Source organism: Python bivittatus, unplaced genomic scaffold (genome assembly GCF_059951505.1).
Source record: "Python bivittatus isolate LINGU-HERP-01145 unplaced genomic scaffold, Pbiv_v1 ctg000020_np1212, whole genome shotgun sequence".
Lineage (NCBI taxonomy): Eukaryota > Metazoa > Chordata > Lepidosauria > Squamata > Pythonidae > Python > Python bivittatus.
In genome coordinates, this window is record NW_028277030.1 from 113,947,543 (window position 1) to 113,969,053 (window position 21,511).

The 21,511-nt window shown below is 38.8% G+C and overlaps 1 protein-coding gene across 1 annotated transcript in view; it reads left to right on the forward strand.

Moving 5' to 3' along the window:
* Positions 1–21,511, forward strand: part of KCNH1 (potassium voltage-gated channel subfamily H member 1) — a 246,286-nt gene that overhangs the window by 15,684 nt on the left and 209,091 nt on the right. The window contains exons 2-4 of the mRNA XM_088151395.1: positions 5,899–6,022; positions 8,237–8,343; positions 16,724–16,852. Coding sequence (XP_088007521.1) covers positions 5,899–6,022; positions 8,237–8,343; positions 16,724–16,852 — 360 coding nt within the window. The remainder of the gene's footprint in view (positions 1–5,898; positions 6,023–8,236; positions 8,344–16,723; positions 16,853–21,511) is intronic.

Consider the following 21,511-nt stretch of genomic DNA (forward strand, 5'->3'; position numbering starts at 1 on the left):
CTCGTGAAGGGCCAGACCGAGTGTGCCTCATCATCAGCAGGAGGAAGAAGACAGCAACAGTCAGCTGGGGGCAGCAGGGGCAGCAGGGCGAGTGGAGGGCAAGGTGGCAGGGTGAGCAGAGCACAGGGCTGGCAGAGGTAGTGGAGTGCAGGGCAGCCAAAAGGGCAGAGATGGAAGGGGAGATAGGTGGGTGGGGAGAGTTGAAGATGAGACAGTCCCTTACCTTACTGAGGCTCGGGGCTGGGAGGAACCCAGCTGGGAATGGCTTGGATCGGGGTAGGTCCTTGCCTAATGAATGGTGGGATTTGGTTAATGGGGACTACCAGGATTGCCATCGCTAAGTGATGCAATCACATGACTTTGTGCTTTAGGACTGCATTGCTTAGCAATGGAAATTCTGGTCCCAGTTACTGTCATAACTTGAGGACTAACTGTAGTATTGCCTTTTCAGTATTCTTTCTATCTATCTTAGTGGAGCCGTATAAAGAGTTAATAGGATCTAATTTTATATGATTTGGATTGCATGAAGACAATGAGGGGGAAATAGTTTGAGGAATTAATTATAGTAAAGCTTAACATACTTTATTGTTTGTGGAAAATGCTGCAACAAACTAAGCAAAAGCCAAGAGATATAACAATGCAGGTTGTGAGGAACAGTGTAGTTAAAATGTCCTGCTGTTATATTGTCATCATATTTCACACCAAATGGAATATAAAGTTACTTCTAACAGTCGTAAATGAATTTGACCAGTGGATATGCATCACTAAAGTTGTGTTTGATTGAATCTTGCATGCTTTTTGCATGAGAAAAGCTTTTGGGGAGAGGGAAGGTTAAAAATGTGAATGTTTCATTTTCCCTTATTTGTGTCTTACTCTTAGTAAAACTGCTAATGACAGCAATACATGTCTCATCTGACTCCATATGAGTGGCATTTTTATTTTTCAAAAAGAAATGGAGGAATAGCAATGTAGAACTATAAACATGACATGCTTGCATCTTTGTCGCTATAAACATGTTAAGCCACTCCAGGGAAAGATTACAATTTTCAGTCTCAGCTCTTTTCACTTGGAAGCCCTGCCCATCTCTTAATAAGCCATTTGCTTTCAAATGTTTTATCTACATGGAACCCAATTGCTACATCAGCTGACTGGGTGGAAAACTGCTCCCTGTTAAATCAGTTCAAACTGCATGTTGATAGTGGGTAAAGCCCTAAGCCAAAATGAGTGTGTCCTCTTCCTCTTTCTTGATTTGGTACCCATTTACCTCTTTCTCATCCTGATTTTTCTTTCTCTTCTTGTCTTGTTCTCCACCTAGTAGGCTTTGAGAGAGAAACATATCATTGGCCAGAGGTCTGAGCCAATCTCTTGCAGAGGACATTTGCGATTTGGCTGAAGGCTGTAAATTGCTTGCCTACCCTTAGTTCATTAAATGAAACCTACTATTGTTGGTTTTGGAACTGCTTCTTAGTATATTTAAGTAGATGGTAGTCCTACTGATCTTGGCTAAATACAGTATTCCTTGCAGAGTTTCTCCACAGTTTTAGAATGATGCATTTAAAGGCACAAATAGCTTTGACTGCTTTTTCTCTACCCCTAATTTGGGATCAGAACTGAAAATGACTGAAAGAGATCCCTAATGTAGTGAATTCCTTAGTGGAAATTAATGCAACTGTTGTTTTTTTTAACGCAGTCTATAAAATGAAAAAATCTAGAATACTGTATGTATCTACTAGAAAAAACAGCATCTACGAGACAACCATTTCCCTGATATAGCTGTACTTTGTTTTCTTTTAACGTAACATTTGCATGTGAAAAGACGACCCATTCCCCACCATCGTGGTTCATGCCATCATGAGACTTCCTGAAGACACCACTTTGCTCCTTCTTGGTCTATTCCCCTAGCTCATTTGGAGCTTCCAGGCAAGGAGACATTCTTGCAAGGGGCTGGAATGCCAGGAACTCTCATCCAGAGCTGCTGAACTGATACTGATCAGCCAGCAACACATTAATGGTTTCTATAGAGATACAGAAATGGCCCTAGGTTCAATACATTGTGGACACCCCCACTCCGCTCGATGTCTTAAAGCCGTTGTCAATCAGTATACTGTCAACAATACTGAGCTACATAGTCTGGTGTAGCATAATGCAGCTTCTTATATTCTTATAACAGTAAAATCATGTAGGTATTAATTTGTATGCCATCCCATTTATAGGAATAACTCTTGCATTGCAAAGATCTTGATATGACATACATTTAGAAATATAACCCCTGGCATACATAATGCATACGTTGTCCACTTCTGAAACACAATCAGTTGTTACATGAGCCAAGATGGTTCTGTATATTTGTGTTTATCCAAGTGATCTGTGCACATTCAGTACCTATTTAACAGAAAGGTGAAGTTGTACTGATTAATTTCTGGAAGCAACATCAGCCTTCTGATATTGGGAAGCATGTTCTCACATTAAAGGCATCACCTAAAATTGTACAATGAACAAACAAAGCAAAAACAGGTTTTACAAGTCTTTACCAGGAAAGGAACTTACTGTATTTGAGAGAAATGGTGACCCGATCTTTGGGAATAGTGTCATATCCTCTTCTAGTGTTGTGCTGATATAATAAAAGATCACAACACATAAAGCTTTTCTTTACTTGTTTCTGTCCAGAAGTAACAGTTGCCTTGCCTTGTTAATAATTTTCCACCTTTTCCACAAATTAATTTAACTGTCTTTATACTTTGTTTTTTTTTATGTTTGGTCTTGGACTATTTGATCTTCATTTAATTGCTGATGTTGGTTAGAATTAATCTTGCAGCAAAATATACGAATACTTATTTGGACTTTGGCACAGTTCAATATTCTGCTATCAGCAAAACCCAAAAAAAGAAAAATAAATGAAATTGTGCAATCCAGTGTTTTTTTAAGCTATTAAAATATTTGGAAAGGAGCTATTATTTAAGCTATTAAAATATTATTTAAGCTATTAAATATTAAAATATTAAGAATATTTAAATATTAAATATTATTTAAGCTATTAAAATATTTGGAAAGGAGGAGAAAAGAACACACTTCACTGAGAGGGACTTCCTCTCCCTCTCAATATAAATGTAAAAGGATATAAATATAAATGTAAAAGGAAGGAATTCAAGTGGTTTTATTAGATTAAGTTTATAATAGATATGTGGTTATTTCTGGTAACCCTTAATGGACTTTTGCTGATTAGGATGGATGATGAGGCTTTAAAGATTTGTTTATAGAGAATGAGGTGAAATATAGAGTGAAGAGATTGCTTTATTTCAAGAGATGGTGATAAGTTGTTAAAGTTGTTTATACTTGCTGGGAAGTTCCTTTTTTTTTCTTTTTTTCTTTTTTTCCTTTTTCTACACTTTTTACTGTTTCTTCTTTACCTTTTATAGTTTGTATTAGTTTTATCTGTATAATGTAATTTTAGGCTTCCTCGCCTTCCTGATCCTGTGAATAAAGAAACATTTCACAAACCTTTCATATGCAGTATATGAAAGGATATAGTGTAAGGGCATAACTTCTGTCATAATTCATAGGCTGCCACTGCTATGTTGTACATAATGGTTCAGTGACAGAACAAGATGTGACCTTGGAAAATGTGATGTCTTGCTACATTCTGTCAGTGACTTTGATATTCAGGATATTACCCCTACAGAACAACATTGCTGGTGAATATTGGTCACTCCTGATGTAGATCTTATTGCCTTTGTTTCCTGAGAAGATCATGCCACCAGCACATGATTCTTCACACCAGCTGTAGAACAGGGCAAATCATCAGACTGCTTATTAGGCAACAGGCTCAGCTTAATCTGATGACCATTGCTTTTTATAGTGATTATGGCTTTGTTATGGAAGATAAAACATTCTTGCCATCACTTGGATAAAAATTTCTGGCAGCGCTTGCAAATATTTGAGGCAAACATATGGACTGTCAAACACTGAAATAGAGTTGTACTGTAATGGGGTTCAGTGGTGCAGCTGGGACTGTGGTCTTAAGGGACTGATGTTAGATGGTCACACACTTCACTCTTTAGATGGTCACACACTACCTGCATATCCAAGCCAACCCAAGTGCTGACATAAGGCCACTGTGCCCCTGCCACAGCCATCATAATAATGCATCCCCTTTGCATACCTTAGTATAATTTGCTACCCTAGATGACCATTTCAGCCTAAGTCCCAGTCCTAAAGACATTACTGTCTTGACTGTGTGCAATATAAATTCATGCTAAAGTTGGAAGAGTAAGAACCTTGACTCAAAAGCAGCCAATCTGCTAGTTCAACGTCAAATGTACTTGACACAATTGGCTTGGAATATGATGGTCTGAGTTCAGGGGAAAAAATTGAGAATATACTTTCTAAGGTCAGTAAGTGATTTAAGAATATCAGGGCTCCATTATTATAAGAGCAGGAAATGTAAAAGGTATTTTTTTAAAAAATAGTATTTTCCCATTAATCCTATTATTCACTGATAGCTATTCACTGAAAGATGCTGTGGTGATTACCTTGATTAATTATCTTGTTTCACATTTACAACTGGTGCTATTTTGTTGAAAATTATATTAAATTTTCACTAATGAATTAAATCATGATATGTAAGCTCATTGTTCTTGTTGCTTTTATAGATCCTAGTTTTCTGTATGTTCCCTGTTTCTAATATTGCCATTCTTTTCCTATAAAAACAGACTCAGCCATCATGCAACTATATGTTTGTAATATCAGTGTACATGCTGCCCATCCTCCTTTAATTAATTTAAAATAAGATATATAACATCTGCAACCAACTATGAGTATTTATGTTGATAGACAAAGAAAAGGATGGGTACACTTCAGAAATATTAAGCCCACAAATTAGGCCAAGAGCATGGAAGCGATTGCAGAAGACTCCAACTGGCCAGTAGGCCCGAAATATTTTATGTATATGTGGGTCCTTGTTTCATTTTGTAGAAATGAAAATAATTTCTAACCCCATGCTTCCTCTAAGTTGTTGGTTATAGGAGAAGTATGATTTTTGGTGGCCAGCTCTCTTTTGGAGAAGTTTATTTTATTTATTCTTATTTTTATTATTCTTATTAATATTATCTACCAATCTTCCCACTGAGGAACCACTTTGTAGTTTTCAGAGTAACTCAGGATCTCCTGGAACAGTTTGGAAAATCAATGCCCTAAATTGCTAGGGGAAAAGCTATGTTGGACAAGTCAGTTTCTTGATGTATGCCCTGTCTGAGTCAGTCTTTCAGATGGGCTGCTAAGCCTTTGGTAGGCCTTTGGCCCATATCAGAATGATTCACTATGTCTATTTTTTTACTCAGTGGCAGGTTTTCTCATTGCACATGCCTGCACAGCACCATAAGGTGGCGAGAGCTAGATACCAATAATATCCACAGCAGAGATATACAAAACAAGTGAAAGTACAATGGCAATGTCAGAATATTAGTTCGTTACCAGTTCAGTTTCCAACAAGGACAAAGTGGAGCAGCCTCTGAACTGCAGATGCAAATGGCAATTTGATCAGGACCATGACAGGAACGAAAAGGGTTATTCAATCTCTCTTGTTTTCTCCACTCTCTGCAATTCCTCTAATGTTCTTTTAAAAAAGAAACATACATGGTAACTGTGTTCAGGTAGTTAATGCCATATCTAATTTGGCCATTAGTTACTGGAATGAAGGAGAGTCTGTAAGGGCAGAGAGTTGTCTTATCTCCAGGGTGGGCATATACATATATACGGAGGAGGGTAAGGTTACCAGACAGGTTCCTCTATCTCTTTTCTGCCAGGTAATGTCTGACCTAGGGAAGGGGACAGGGAAGAGTCTATTGTATAATCAATGTGCCACGGAGCTTCTTTGTCTAATAGAAATATTGTTTCAAACAGATACAAATTTTGTCCTGGGTAATGCCCAGATAGTGGATTGGCCTATTGTATACAGCAACGATGGATTCTGCAAGCTCTCAGGATACCACCGAGCAGAAGTTATGCAAAAGAGCAGCACCTGCAGGTATTTCAGTGCAGGCCTCTGTTAAATATTTCTGTAAAGTAACGGGTAATGTTCCTATGTTCTTGCTCAAGCAAAATGAGTCCCTTGGAGTTTAAACTGCAGAATGGGCACTGTCAAGATCAGGGAGGGAAAGGCATTCTGGATCCTTCCCATTGTCCAAGAAGCTTGCATATAAGGTGTTCCCATCTAAAACAAATTGTGTGTGTGCCTTCAAGTCAGTCTTGACTCCTGGCGACTGCCTGGACAGGTCCCTGTAGTTTCTCGGCAAGGTTTTTGGAAGTGGTTTGCCATTGCTTTCTTCCTAGGGCTGAGAGAGAGTGAATGGCCCAAGGCAGGACTAGAACTCATGCCCTCACAGTTTCTAGCCTGGTGTCTTAACCATTACACCAAACTGGCTCTCAGAGCAAATTGGGGTAAGATTTCACCTCTCAGCCAGAGTTTTGTAGCAAGCTACAGGGCGGAGCTAAGATTTGGATCCAAATTTTCTTAAGATGCAACCTACAATGTTTCCTGATTTCCCACTAGTAAGTCATGCTCGTAACCCAACCTAGTGCCCATCATATATTAAATCACAACCCTGTACACTACCAGTCTTCATGGCTAATACTGTATGTGTTGTAAGGTTCTTACTGTGAACGTTGAGGTTATTCAGACAAACCTCTGACCTAGTGCTCTGAATAGAATCGTCATACTTGCTTCTTTCTTTCTTTACTGTGAGAATGAACGCAGCCTCCAAGTATCAAATTGTACACTTACAATTAATTCCTACTTTAAAGAATATTGAGGAACTGATTATGCAATTTTGGTTTTACATTCTTATACTTTGTAAGAAATAGCACCAAAAATGCCACATGCATGCTCACATGCCCTCTAAATCACATTTTCCCCTTCCCTTCAGTTTGCTGCACAGCCCTATTGTTCAATCTAGCCCTTTACCAACTGGATTCAGAGTCCACAATGGGTTTGTTAATATAAAAAAGTAAAGTTTTCTGCAACTTGCTTCGCAGTGTCTTCATGGACACATTCATGTTGTTTTCTTGGCAAAAGTCTGGAGCTGGTTTGCTTTTGCTTTCTTCCAAGATACTTTTTCAACTACCCAGACAGGTCTATGGCTGTGGGACGTCTAGATGGTTTCTCATCAAAGTACTAACCATACTGAATCTGCTTTCACTTTCTGAGGTCAGCTAAGGTTATCTAGGTGCTGCCACTGTCAGAGCTCTAAAACAAATTTTCTGGGAAAAGAGGAAGTGGGATCTTTGCTATACTTGAAGAGACAGTGCAGACTTAATTCCCTGTATCTAAATAAAACACAGTATGAAATTGCCGTGCTAAACTCTCTGCCCTAGATTGATTCCTCATTTCTTTGATTCTGTCCCACCCTTCACCACAGTGGTAATTTAGCACTATTAAGCAAACAACCACTGAATATCCCTTTTTGCACCAATCAGGTCTTTGTCCTTTCTCTTGCTATAAACTTAATGTAGTTTTATAGCATGTTAATTGCCATTACTTGTTGCCAAGAATCCTGGGTATTACACTTTAGGGAACTGCTAACAATCCTCTATTCAAGCATAGTCTCTTTTCTTAATAATGCAATTCCTTAGTTCCCTGAGAAGAAATACTCCTAAGGAGTGCACGTGCAACTGCGAATACACATGCAGAGAAATGGCCCAGTAAAAAGAAGCACAAAATATCTAAGAGCCAATATTTATTGTGAAATTCTCACAGTATGGCGGGTTTCAAAGAGAAGTCCCTTCTTCCAATTCAGCTGTATCCAAAGACACCCAAGCAGACGTCTACTCACAGAATGGGATTTCATCATGCTGCTCTTCCCTCTATACCATCCACATCTCCTCTGAAATGTCCTCCAACCTCTGGAATAGATTTGGGGAGTTACAGGGGAAAAGGAGAATTGGTCCCACCAGCAGGAGGTTGTTTAGTAGCAGACAAATATCACTTGATATCCTCACTTACAAACAACTGTTGTTATTATGGTTCTTACATTATTTTTTTTTTAATAATTTCTGAGCAAGGTTTGTAAACCGCTCAGTGCCAATTGCTGATTGGAGTGGCATATAAGACAAACCAACCAACCCTATTCTCTATGAAAGTGAGTTCAGTAAGATTACTTTAAGAGCACTTAAGCAAATTTAAGGATGTTGTGCCATGAGGTCTTGCTTGTGATTCTCATCTGTCTTGTTCATTTCCTTGCAGTTTCATGTATGGAGAACTGACAGATAAAGACACAATTGATAAAGTTCGGCAAACATTTGAGAACTATGAGGTGAACTCCTTTGAAATCTTGATGTACAAGAAAAATAGTAAGTTAACTTTCTGGCTTCCTTTTAAACAGTGTACCTTGAAATGTGTTTTGCCACTGTTATAGGAATGGCTCCATACGTATTTCTCTCCCTGCCCATTTTTCATGAATAGCTTTCCAGTGACATGTGCGGTTCTGTTCTGTCAAGGCCACAGAAAACAGCCAGGTTATATTGGAATGACTTTTGCAATGTTACCTAGACCTTTCCTACTTTTCACTCCAAGATCAATACATTTTACTTATGGTACCCCCTTCATACCCAATAATAAACTAGAAAATGGAGTAACATTTGTAAGGTGTATGCTAAGACCTGTGCTACCTGGAACTTGGAAATTCCATAATAATCATATTTGCCAACAGCTTTTTCTTTGGGAAAAAGATTTATAAAGCAAATACTTCTTTCCACCAAGGAAGTGGCTTAATCATTCATTCCTCATGCTAATTCTCTAATATACATACATAATCTCATTATGCTGTTCATTATGTATGTTCATACATACTCATTCTGCACCTGCCTGCTTCCCCCCCTTTGGCCAGTGGAGATATCAAAGAAACTTGCCATGGAAGCAGTTTTGCCAGAGGGTCCTGTGGTGGCATAAACTCCAGTTGTTTAGCATCTATCTTCTTCCAGTTAAAAATCTGCACAAAAAGCCACTTTTTTTTTTTATGAAGGATGCATTTGGAAAAAGCATCCTTTTTTATATGTTTTTGAAAATTGTGCTGCATTATGTAAAAAAAAAAGAGCTTACATGTGTATATGTATATTTTAAATGCTTACATCAGAGAAATTTCTGTAGCAAATGGCATTAGAACAATTCATGTAAAATCAAAGATATCTTGAGGGATTTACACTGATAACTAAATACATTAGGAAAATGTATGTTATGTTCAAAAAAGTTACAAATGAAAATAGATAAGGATCTTTTTTTATGGGTCTTTTTAAAAAAACAACAACATAAAAATGGACTGGAATATTGCCCATAATACAGACTGTTAAATTGTCTGGATTTACCTTGATCCCTGATGGCTAACAACAACTTCAGAAAAACAATTTCCATTTGGAATTTGTCATGAAGAAAAAAAAATAGTTGATTCCATTCCTCCTAAAATCCCGAATTTACCTTTTGCTAAGAACAAGAACCAGAGAATCCAGGTCTGTTGTGCTTCTTTAATTTTCTCCATGAACTGATAACAGAGTTGATAATTTCCATGGTTGTTTATTTTAACAGAAGGCTTATCCTCACAGGCAAGTTGTCTTTCACAGTAGTGTAACTACTGTTTCTGATCTTTTGAGTGAATAATCCTAGAGAAACTTCCAGAGGTTCCTGGCATTTGCTGGCACAAGGGCTACAAGTTAAAAAAAAAACTACTAAGGGATAGAAAGAATGATTGCACATCAGCTTTCCAACTTAATTAGTCTTTGGCTTCCCTGCAGAGATTGCCATAAAGTCCCAGCTGTGATGTACTTATGTGAGGAACTCCAAAACAATTTACATATGGCACTGACTGGCACTGGCAATTTGGGTGCCCTGTTAGATTTGCTTGTCAGTTTTCAAAGGCTCAGCACAACTCTTATAAGAACCATGGAAAGACTCAGCATTGTATCATTGTATCTTTGCTTTTGTTGTCATCTTTTATTTAACTTCAGCTTTTCCCCTTCTAGCCTATCAGGTTATAGCAAGAGATGTTGCCAACTGTGAGACAGGATTCTGGTTGCAACAGTCCTATAGCACAAACTTGTTCCGTGTCAGTCTGTAAGAAAGTCCAGGATCAAGAGAAGGGTTCATTAGTACTCTACAGTAATCCTCCACATCACAGTAAGCATGAGAAGCTGCTATAAACTAAACTGGATCAAGAGAATGTGGGTTATATCCAGATCAGAAGCATAACAAAATCATCATAATCATTATCACATTAAAAGTGGTCTGTTGGAGCACACCAAAGATATATCTAATTCCATATTATTTTGCTATGTTGGTCAACCAGACTCTCAGTAGCTGCACAGAAACACAGACATCCTTCTGATCATATTTCCTCACAATTGATGTCATTAACTAGAAGTCTATGGCTTCTAGTGGGGGTAAGTTGTAGCCATCCCAAATAGCAATCATTGATATCCTTCTGCTCTATCAACCTGTCTAATAAAATTTTCAATCTATCCAAGTTGGTGACTATCACACATCTTAGAGTAAAAAAAATTAGTTATGTGGAAATACTTCCTTTTATCTGAATTGCTTCTCCTACTGTTCAGTTTTATCAGAAGATGCCAAGTTGTGGTATTTCCCCCCCCCCACACACACACATACATAGTTTTTAATCCACTACCATTTAGAGTTAGAGACAGTGTGGTACAGTGGATAAGGCAGGGGTATGTACGGTTATAGTTTTTCTTGTTGGGCTTTGCATGGTGTGTTACAAATGCTGAAAAGTGGGTGGAGCCAAAACAAAGAATAGATTAGGCCAGGACAAAAGTTTCTGTTGAAACTGAAGTTTAACATAAAATAAAAGTAAATGCAATTAATTACTTCCCATGCATTTAAGAATTTTCCTATTCCATCATATTAAAAATTGCATTTTAGTGGCAGCTTTTGGAAGGGCTTTGGGCTTAACAACAGGTTTCAACATTTTGGTTGGTTGGGGAAATGAGTCCCAATACATACAGGTAGTCCTCAACTTATGACCATTAGTTCAGCAACCATTTGAAGTTACGATGATGCTGAAAAAATAGACTTAATAACTGGTCCCCAAAATTATGGCCATTGCAGCACCCCCCCTGGTCATGTGATCAAAATTCAAACACTTGGCAGCCCACCCACACTTACAACTACAGGGGTGCTTCACCTCCCCTCACCTGCCTATCTCATGTCCCATCTCTGCCCTTTTGGCCACCCTGCATTCTGCCTTGTGGAGTGGCAAGCAACCCCAGAACTGCATGGCTCTGGGGCTGCTTGCCACACTGTGGCTCAAGGGCTTCTTGGTGCCCTGCAGCCCCTGAGCCTCAGTGCCGCGTGAAACCTCAGCTGGCCCAGCCCGCCCCAGCAAGTGCCAGGAAGCATTCATTCGCCCGGCTGCCTTCTCTCCCAGTTCCTCGCACCGACCTTTCACCCGTTGTGCCCAGCCATTGTGGCTGAAGCAGAAGCCCCTTGAGCCTTTGGAAAGCTGTGCTGTCTTTGGAAAACCTTTGGAAAAACCGTGTAGCTTTCTGAAGGCTTTTTGATTGGGTGAAACACTTCCGGCCTTCCCCATTGGCTGGCATTCTTATTTGTGCTGCGTTGCTGGGCCAGGCTAGGGAGCCATGTGTAGGAAACGTTCACTGGAGAAGCTGGGTCTGAAAAGGAGACAGCAAAGACAGTGAGGCACTTCTGCTTTGGCCATGGCAGCTGGCCACAAAAGGTGAAAGGTTTGTTGCAGGGAACTGGGAGAGAAGGCAGCTGGGTGAACAAATGCTTGCTGGCACTTGCTGGGGTGGGCTGGGGTGGCTGAGGCTTCCAGGGGTGGCTGTGGTTCAGGGGCTTCCAAGGTGCTGCACTGTGGCTCAGGGGCTTCTTGCAGCCCCAGAACTGCAGTGTGTCAAGAAGCCCCGAGTCGCAGTGTGGCAAACAGCCCCAGAGCCATGCTTGCAGCCTGATAAGGCAGGGTGCAGGGCAGCCAAAAGGCAGAGATGGGGGGGGGGAGATAGGTGGTGGAGGGAGTTGAAGGCAGTCCCTTACCTTACTGAGGCTCGGGGCTGTGAGGGACCATGCCCAGAATGGCTTGGATTTGCTGGGTGCTTGGCTAATGACCAATGAAATTCACTTAATGACAGCAAGGGGGATTGCCGGGATTGCCGTTGCTAAGCAATGCGGTAGTGTGACATCTTGCTTTATGACCGCATCACTTAGCGATGGAAATTCTGGTTCCAATTGTGGGCGTAAGTTGAGGACTACCTTTACCTAACTGTGGAAATTCAGTTTTAGACTAGTCATTTTTTCTCAATCTACTCTACTTCATTGGATAATCACCCCAGAGAAGAAACTGGCAGAGGAGAGAGTACTATGACTGGGAAGAATGTATTTGGAAGATGTCTTGCTAAGGTCCTCTGGTGGACTATCTGGAATAGGAGGGAGACAATACCCAGAGACACCCTGAAAGCATAAGCCAATAGCAAATCTTCCAAGGAAGAAAAAGCTTCTCAGGAATACACCAGGAATGCTAGTAAGCAATGTGACAGCCTGCTGCCTGGAGTCATGGCTGCTCCATCCCTGCATCTTTTCAGACGAGGACCAGACAGCCATTTTTCTGGGGTGGAATGAAGACTTCAGCCCTGGGTTTTATGAGTCTGTGATTCTGCATATGTCCTACAGTGAGCTCCTTATCCCTTGTGCCAGCTAGCTCACAAAATGCATTCAACATGACATCTTTTAAGATGTCTGAAATGACATTCCTGGGACTGAAGGCATGATGTCAAACACTAATCCCAGGAAGCCCATATCACAGTTTTACCCTTTCCCGGCATATTCTGCTTTTTTTATTATTATTATTCTGGAGCAGTTATTCCCAAATTGACATTCCTGTGCCTTAAACACACTCAGATGTAGGAGCGATAGAGAGATGGCAATACTGTGATCTACCTAACTCATCCCAAGTCCAAATATCTGCTTTTCTTGCTAATCTGGCCTTGGCAGAATAAATGGGCTCCTACACAGGATGCAGTAACAACATTAAAATTGAATAGTGCCCTACTGATAATGAGAGTTTCAAAGGGCAGCTCTACCTGTTACGTAACCAGCATTCAGTGTTGTGCTTTACTGTGTCTATATAATTAAGAGAAATATTCTAGACGTTTAAACAATTTCATTTCTAGCAGCCTGGACAGTCTAGCTGATGGTGTATCGGTAACTAAGGCTGCAGCCCTCCAGGGCTGAGAAGCGTAGATTGGTAAAAATGCACTTTGTTTTGTTGTCCATTTTAATACTATATATTTCAGTCTACTGGGGATAGGGAAAAGGGCAGAGAGGCTGATGGATATTTTCTTTTTAGAAAGATCTGTTAAGAATATTCTTACCAAGTTTATTTATAAACTTCCTTAATATACAAAAGTTTTGTACAGAACTTTTCTCTCTCCTCTCCTCCTCTGTGACTTCTACTAGTTATATACTTTTTAAATGTAAATTCATCGTAATCTTTTTTAGCATAATTCCTGTGAAGTGCTTTGTTGCATAAATTTGTAACAGTGTAAGCTGTAGCATTTTCTTTTTGTACACAACTTACCTATTCTTTTTCAGATGCATTTCTTACTTCTTTTTTTTTTTTTTGGTGGATTTTTGACCAGAGCAAGATGGACGGTAGCGCACTTCATTCAGGACTCTCTTTGGGCAGATTTTTCAAACTGTCCCCATAGAATTCTATGGCAGATTTTTTTTTTAACCATCCCCGCTAGTGGATAATCTCCATTATACTCAGCATGCAGTAGGTTTGGGTACTGGAGCATGACTTCTAAACCCAGCATTCCTGGCTTAGAGCTAGCATTTTGGAGCTTTCAGCTTTCAGCTCCAAAATAGCTTAGAGTAAAGTTCTTTCTCAAAAAGTCAGAAATAGCATGCCCTGGTTCCCAAACATCATCAAAGTTCCTGATCTATCATAGAGCTTGATAAATATGATTTAAGGCAAAGAGGCTTGGAGATGAGACAGATTTGTGCATCAACAAGCCAGAAACTGATATTGGGTGTGGATCTTAATCCAGGCCAGCAAAAAGATAATTGTTGGCCTCTTTCTAGAGGAATTTTTTCAGCTCCCTAAGTTCATCTTCAGTCGAATGTTTTGCTGGCATGTCTCAGCTCTGTAACTAGCAAAACAATGCCAGCTGTATAGAATCAGTGGCTTAATTTATACATGTTATTCAGAATCTGATTTTGGGGGCGGAGAATTGGGGTAGTCTCAGTGAAGAGATTCCATTTGTTTTCCACAGAATATATATAGCCCTGGCTGTGTATCTGTTTGGCTCAAAACAAACTGTATTTCAATAGTGGTGAATTTTATGATCTGAATTTCTGCAGTTTGTGGATGTGACTGAAGATCAGTTTTAAGAGAGCTGAAAGTGGTATGACAGAAATATAATTTCCCCGGATGAACATTCCCTTTTCTTATCTCCTATTCTAGTCTCTGATCGAACAAGTTTTGCAAGTTTTTGAAACCCTACAAATCTTAAACCTTTCTCCTGCATTAATAGGCTACTTTTAGAATCACGGAATGCGGGAAGGCCACCGGGGCCTGTTCGTTTCTTTGTACCCTGATTCCGCTGTTGATCATCAGAAAGGCAAGAATGGGATCCTGCTAAAAGGCGTTCCAGTCCCACTGGAAACCTCTTGATATGTAGTATCTTCAACAAAACGTTGTAGTGTGGGACAACTCTGTTCAGGATGCCAGCCACTATATATAAATTATTGACCTGATTTGATGGGATAGTTACCTTCGGCTTTGTATGTGATAATACTTTTCTTGCAACTCCAACAGTAAAGGGTCTTGGCTGTTTTTATGTTGGAAGTTTTTTTTAAAAAGCAACATGTTCTCAGTGAAGAAAACTTGCAACTGTTTTAATGAAAATAGGATCCAGATTGATCGTACATAAAGTAGATCCACTGAAATGACCAGGATTTAATCTTAGTCACAACTTTTCTCATTTCAGTGGTTTTCTCGAACATGACTGCCTGACTACACCAAGCATGCCTATCCCATATACCCTTCCTTCAAATTCATGTCGCCCTAGAAATTTATTTCTAAATAACTTCTTGTTTACAGGAATTAAAGCTAATCTGTAAAAACAATGAAATTAAATAATGTACCTTTTCCTGGATCATGCCATCAAAAAAACAACCGAGAGCCAATGTGTTATAACGGCTAAAGGGTTGGACTGGGAGTGGGGAGATGGCAAATTCTAGTCCACCCTCAGCTCACTGGGTCACTTTGGATCAGTCACTGTCCCTCAGCCCAACCTACCTCAAAGGGCTGTTGTGGGGAACAAATGGAGGAGGAAGTATGGGTGCTTCAAGAAGTCAAGCCTTCAGTTGTTTTGTTTGAGATATTAATTTATTATACGCAGAGATACTTTTCTCCATACAGAGATACTTTTTCCATGGGAAGAAATGTCTAGACATTCTACCCTTGGCTTTTAGACTAAACTAGCACCATTCACATAGACAGTGTCTTGTCTGCATTAGTCTTTTTTCCCAGGGTCTGTGCTGTATGGCTTTCCTGTATGTCTGGGGCATGTGTGTTTCTTCCATGATAATAAATTTCTTATGGTGGGAGTGATTTTAGAACTTGCCTTGGATCAATTTCCCCACTTTCTCCTTGATTTTATCCAATGGAGAGAAGATGTGCAAAACATTCATTATTCTTTTTTTTCCAAAGAACTTTTTTTGCACTTTGCATCTATACAGTCTATCTCTCTGAAGAACCTCATACTCTTACTGTTTAAAAAACTGAACTCATACACAACGGCACATGAAGTTATGATCTTTTTTTTAACAACTTGAAATAGCAACCAAAATGGAGAGGAAATTAAAGCTGTGGAGTCACTAGATCCCTTTAGAGGGTGAATTTATGCAAATTAACCTAAACCAAACAACTTGAAATGGCAGAATTTCATTTATTATATTGCCAACTTTTGAACATGACTTCGGCTGCAGTTTTATGGATAGTCTGAACATGTGCTCATGGTAAAAACATATATAACCTTTCCAGCTTGGCCTATTTCCTCTGTAGTGAAAGCACCATGCATAATGTGGCATGTGGCGGGATACCCCAATATAGATTCTGTAAACATTACATTGTATTTGTTAACAGGGGCCCACTATGTTCTAGTCATGTTCAGAAGAAAATACCAGCACACCATTTTCTCAGAAATTAAAGATACTGTAGATTTCCAGAAAGTTGGTGAATAAATTAAGACATTCTACATCTCTTGATGTAGTATACTAAATTGTTTTTGCTGTTATATAAGTACCTTACTGTGATGAAAGGTATCTACGAAGAGCGGGGGTGATGTGGTGGATTGCAGAAGAGAAGGAAGGAGGGGGCTCATTCCAGGAAGGGCAGAGAGACAAGAGGCAACACAGTCCGGAGAAGGAGCGTGGGGAGTGTAAGAGGCTTAGAGTAGCCACTCCCTAGAATCTCCCAGGTTATATCCACTGGTTGCAGTAGTACAGATCTAGTCTGGCAAGGTTCTGTCTATAAGGTGTAAGCAATAAAGGAACTGAACTCAACTGGACTGTTTCCCTGTTGTTCTTGGGCTGGGCCTGACACTTACTGTTGTTTCTTCTGTTTGCAGAAACAATGTTACAGTTGGATGCTGTACAGTTTTTATGTCATTGATCAGTTTTTCTGTGGTGTTTTCCCTCCAGGGACTCCTGTTTGGTTCTTTGTGAAAATTGCTCCAATTCGAAATGAACAGGACAAAGTTGTTTTGTTTCTTTGCACTTTCAGTGACATCACAGCTTTCAAACAGCCTATCGAGGATGACTCATGCAAAGGTTTGCTATTTGCTTTCTCGATTGCATATTAAAGATAATTTGTTTTGCATTTCAAAAATGGAATAATTTTCTTTCATGGATGTTTTGGTTTTAGAAGATCTGTTAAGAATTTGAGTGAAGCTAGTGCAAATTGACTATGAAGGTTAAAGATTTTTTGAAATACATGGAACACCACTGCTTCTGGCATGTGCCCAATGTGATAACAAGATTGCCAACTTTTCTGCCAACTCCATACCAACCAGGCCTCCAACAGTTTCCCCCCCCCCAAAAAAGTTAACAGTTGATGGAATTTATGGCAAAGCCATGAAAACTTTCTAATGATATTTCTTGCAGATCAAGGAACTGCCTTGATTTGCAGTTTCAAAAGCTTTCAGCCAAGGCAACATTGCATGTTCCTTTTCAGGTTACATCTGTACCTCCTGGACCTTGAGATTGTTTATTGAAATCATAGCATTACATTTCCTGGTCGTTCCCTACCACAGATCATATCACAATCTAATGCATTTCCCTTGTGACTGTTTTTCTGTTTCTGTTAGGTAATCCAGTCATTGAAGCCTCATAGTATGAATTCTGGCCTGCAGTTTTTTGTAAGGAGGATCAATTATGAAATAAGTAAATACAGCTGAGGTCACTAGATCACTTGCTACATATGCAATGTAATCTCAAATGCAGCAAGTACTAAACAGAGATTGAATATTTCTGGTGATGACATCCCAGTAATATAATTCTCACAGTGTTTAATTCATTATCACTTTTAAAAGAAATTATCAGCTATTTTAAATACAAGTTTTATTTTTGTTCAAATTTTTCATATTTGAAAAATTTGAACAAATTTTGTTGTTGACCATTGTGGGTTCAGTTTTTGTGACCGATTTTTAATCTGTATTTTATTTTCCTGATTATTAAATGTACTACCATGAATGAGTAGTCTAGAAAAGTGTTTTTGTATGTGGAATATAAGTCATTGAACAAATGAATCAAAATGAAGATGCCCCCTTTTCCCCAAAAATGCTTTTGCAGAATGGATGCACTTCTGCTCTAGATTTACTTAGGATTTAAACATAACTTATCGGGTTATTTGAATCATCTGTTATGTATCTTATGCAATGCAGAAGCAGAATTGGATGTAGGGTTCATCTGAGAAGGGCTGGGGATTGCCTTCTTTCTTTGGGCAATGGGCAGCAAGCTTATGAATGGAAAGCCAGAGACTGCATAGCCAAAAGTAGGCAGAATCAGAACACGTATATTCTATGATTACATTTGGTTTATTTAAATATTTTAACTCAATTAAACCAATTTAAATAGAATTAAAATTAAATTCAGTATAGTAAATATGTTATGAATAATGGTGCCCTTCCCCCAACCTCTTGGATCTCTTCCATCACTTACTTAGGGCTGGATGTCTGATCATGGGTTAGAAGTCTTAAGCACTGCCACCTAATTCATTTTAATTAAAACAGGTAATACTTCTCCTCTGTTCTGTTTGGGTTCCCATTAAAAGGACAAAAAGATACCTTCACTCCTTTGATGCAACAACAGCTAAGAACTGTACATCTTAAGGGCCACATTAAATGTGTGGTGAGAAGGCAGCTCTCACAAATAAACATTCAAGCACTTTTTTTTAATCATAAACCACCACAAAAATGAGCATGAAACTGAGCAAACTCAGGGAGGCAGTGAAGGACAGGAAGGCTTGGTGCAATATGGTTCATGGGGTCACGAAGAGTCGGACACGACTTAAAGACTGAACAACAACAACCACAAAAAGGGTTAAATCCCTTTGTGTTGAGACACAGAAGAGGGCTAGTTTGTAAAATGTGCTGTGTAGGCACAGATAAGAAGTGTCCTTAAAATCATAACACAATGAAATATCAAGAGAAAGCAAAAAAGAAGAATGTGTATTATCATCCCATGGTCACACAAAATAAAACAATTCTAAACTTGACTCCAAATTACTGGTTGGCTTTTTTTCTTGAATTAAGATCTGTCATCTCCCTCATCTCCTTTCATTTTGCAAATGCAACACTTCTGTTCTGATCATTTCCCCAAAAACAGTTTTTAAAACCTATGCCCTCCTCACACCTCCCAGCAAAGAGTGATCCAGGTGAGGTCAAATTACATTCTACTAAAATTGGGCCAGCTCCATATATTGAATCTTGTTTTTTTCTGTCACATTTTTGTGGCTCTAGGGCTATAGATTGGTGTGCCCTAGCAGTAAGACTTAGGCAATCAGGAGATGAGTAGGGTTAGGACTTTCTGTGAGACTTAGCAGTTAGCATGAATCCATTATTGTTATTATTATTATTATTAATTATTATTATTAGCAGTTAGCATGAATCCATAATTTTCCATAAAATATTCATAGTTGGGTATGTCTTAGGTCTGTCAAAGTAGCAACTATTTTTTATTGTGTATGTAGATCACAAAAGTGAGAAGTGATATTTGACAGAAAAGGACAGGAGCCTTTACAGATGACATGAGGAAAGGAGGGATGAAATTAGACTGCCTTCCCCCTAAAAATCTGCTTGTTTGTTCTGAGGCATTATCCATTGCAGACACAATAAAAGTCATAAATCATATGTTTCTATTTATAGTTTTTGTGGTTGTTACATGCAACATGAATTGGTTGGCTTTAAAAAGCTACATAATGTATATAATCAAACCATAAATTGAACAAACGGGCTTTTATATTTTATCCAAAAAGACCATGATAAATAAGAAAATATAGGGAGATTTCCAGCAAGAACACTGAAATCTGAAAAGATTTAGCAAGATCTTGTGAAATTTTGGCATACATTAATTTAAAAAGTAATAATTTGGAGATTATCATATGTGCCAAGATAACCACAGGGATCATGTTACCAATACCTGGTTCAACATTCCACTTCAGATTCATCTGTCTGCTCCGTCCTAGATGAAAATATGCTACAATCTCCTCTATAAATGCTTTGAGGATGTTCTAGGAAGAGCATTTCAGGTTTGTTTGATTTGACTTGTTTATTGCCATCTATAGTGCCACTTCCTTAAGGATGAGTGGTGAACACAGATTGCTGAGTGCTGGCAGTAATATTGAGCTGAAGGCCAAGTAGCTGAACCCTAGCCAGAAAAGCAAGTACTAAGTTATATGTATGAATAGTTGACTGGGTATTAGGTGAATTTCTATGGTCAGAGCTGGGTTCTGAACTAATTATCTTTGTCCAAAAGACTATGTTCAATCCACACTGAATGATAGTTCATGAATGGCTCTTCAGTGTTAAGCCTACCTAGATCAACCACTAAATATGATCAGTTCTAATTAGACACTTAGGGTAAACATGCAGGCCTAGTGACAATGTGGAATAGGATGTTGGCTTAGGAAACTTAAGGTATTTTTGTTTAAGATTGTTTGTTGTCCTATTTATGACTGTTGGGTTTTTAGATTATACCATGACTATTTTAATTGTATTATTTATTCTTTGTAAGCCACCAAGAGTCTTTTGGATTGCGGCAGGATAGAAATACGTTTAATAAATAAATAAATGGTTTATGAAGCTCAATAGTGTCCAGAATTTCTAGGAAGGATGAGGAGGATGGAGAATTAGGAACATGCCCTTCCAGTGAGTCAAGATCCTTCCCTATTGATTAGATTTTATCAAGGAATTATTGAAAACAGCTGTTTCCCAGTGTTACAGATGGAAAGTCTGGGGAATACATATTTAATTTCACAAAATGATATGCTACATTCTGTAATCCAAGTGTAGCTGAGGTTCACACAATGGGTTCATGTATGTTCCATGGAATTTCAGGCAATCTTTTAACCATAAACTACCCTGAGCCCCACCCTAAAGCATGTTATAATCTGATCTTGAAACTCTTCAGATTCAAAAGCAATTTCTGGGTGACATGGATGGGAAAGGCTTTTTTAATTAAGAAAAAGACATTGTCTTGTACACTTACTTAGGGACAAGTCCTATAAAACCTTGGCAGGATTTACTTCAGAATAAATATGGGCAGGATCAGGATGCATAGTGCCCTTAAATGCATAGAAAAATTAAGTTCCATAGTTTTTTGGAACTTGGGTATGTTCTGTAACATGAGCTCATGGACCAAATCAAATTTTTATGTCATCCCTCTTCTTGAAATTTTTGTTTGCTTTTTAATATCATGTCTATTCCTTAAAATAAATTTCCAAATGAAGTGTTTTCTTGACATCAGCTTTTCATGTCACAGCAGAAGTCCACTGGATTTTCATCTATCTTGCCTGGCTAATGAGGATAATCAGTCCCTGTCTATTTTCTATGGAAGAGAGACAGCTCTGTCTCTCCTTAGGCTTCTGTACTGATGTGTTATAATAAGATTAAGAGGATGTAAACAAGAATTCTGCATTCTAGGGTGCAATGGGACATCCTCAGTCCTGGTTCCATTATAAATGTTTCTGATTCTGGCCTCCCCTTCAAGTTTCCTCTATTCATTCTTGCTGTTTTACATCCATGATAACAATGCCTATTTTTGTTGTTCTGCAGTATCTCTTATCTAAACCAAGCAATGCTTTTCAAGGACTTGGTAGGATAAAGCACAAAGATACTATTCTGCAGGAGGGGAGCTCTTACTTTGAATATTGTCTTGTATTTGCAGCCCTGGCAAACGAAGCAAAAAGTCCCTCTTAAAAATTAAAGAGGA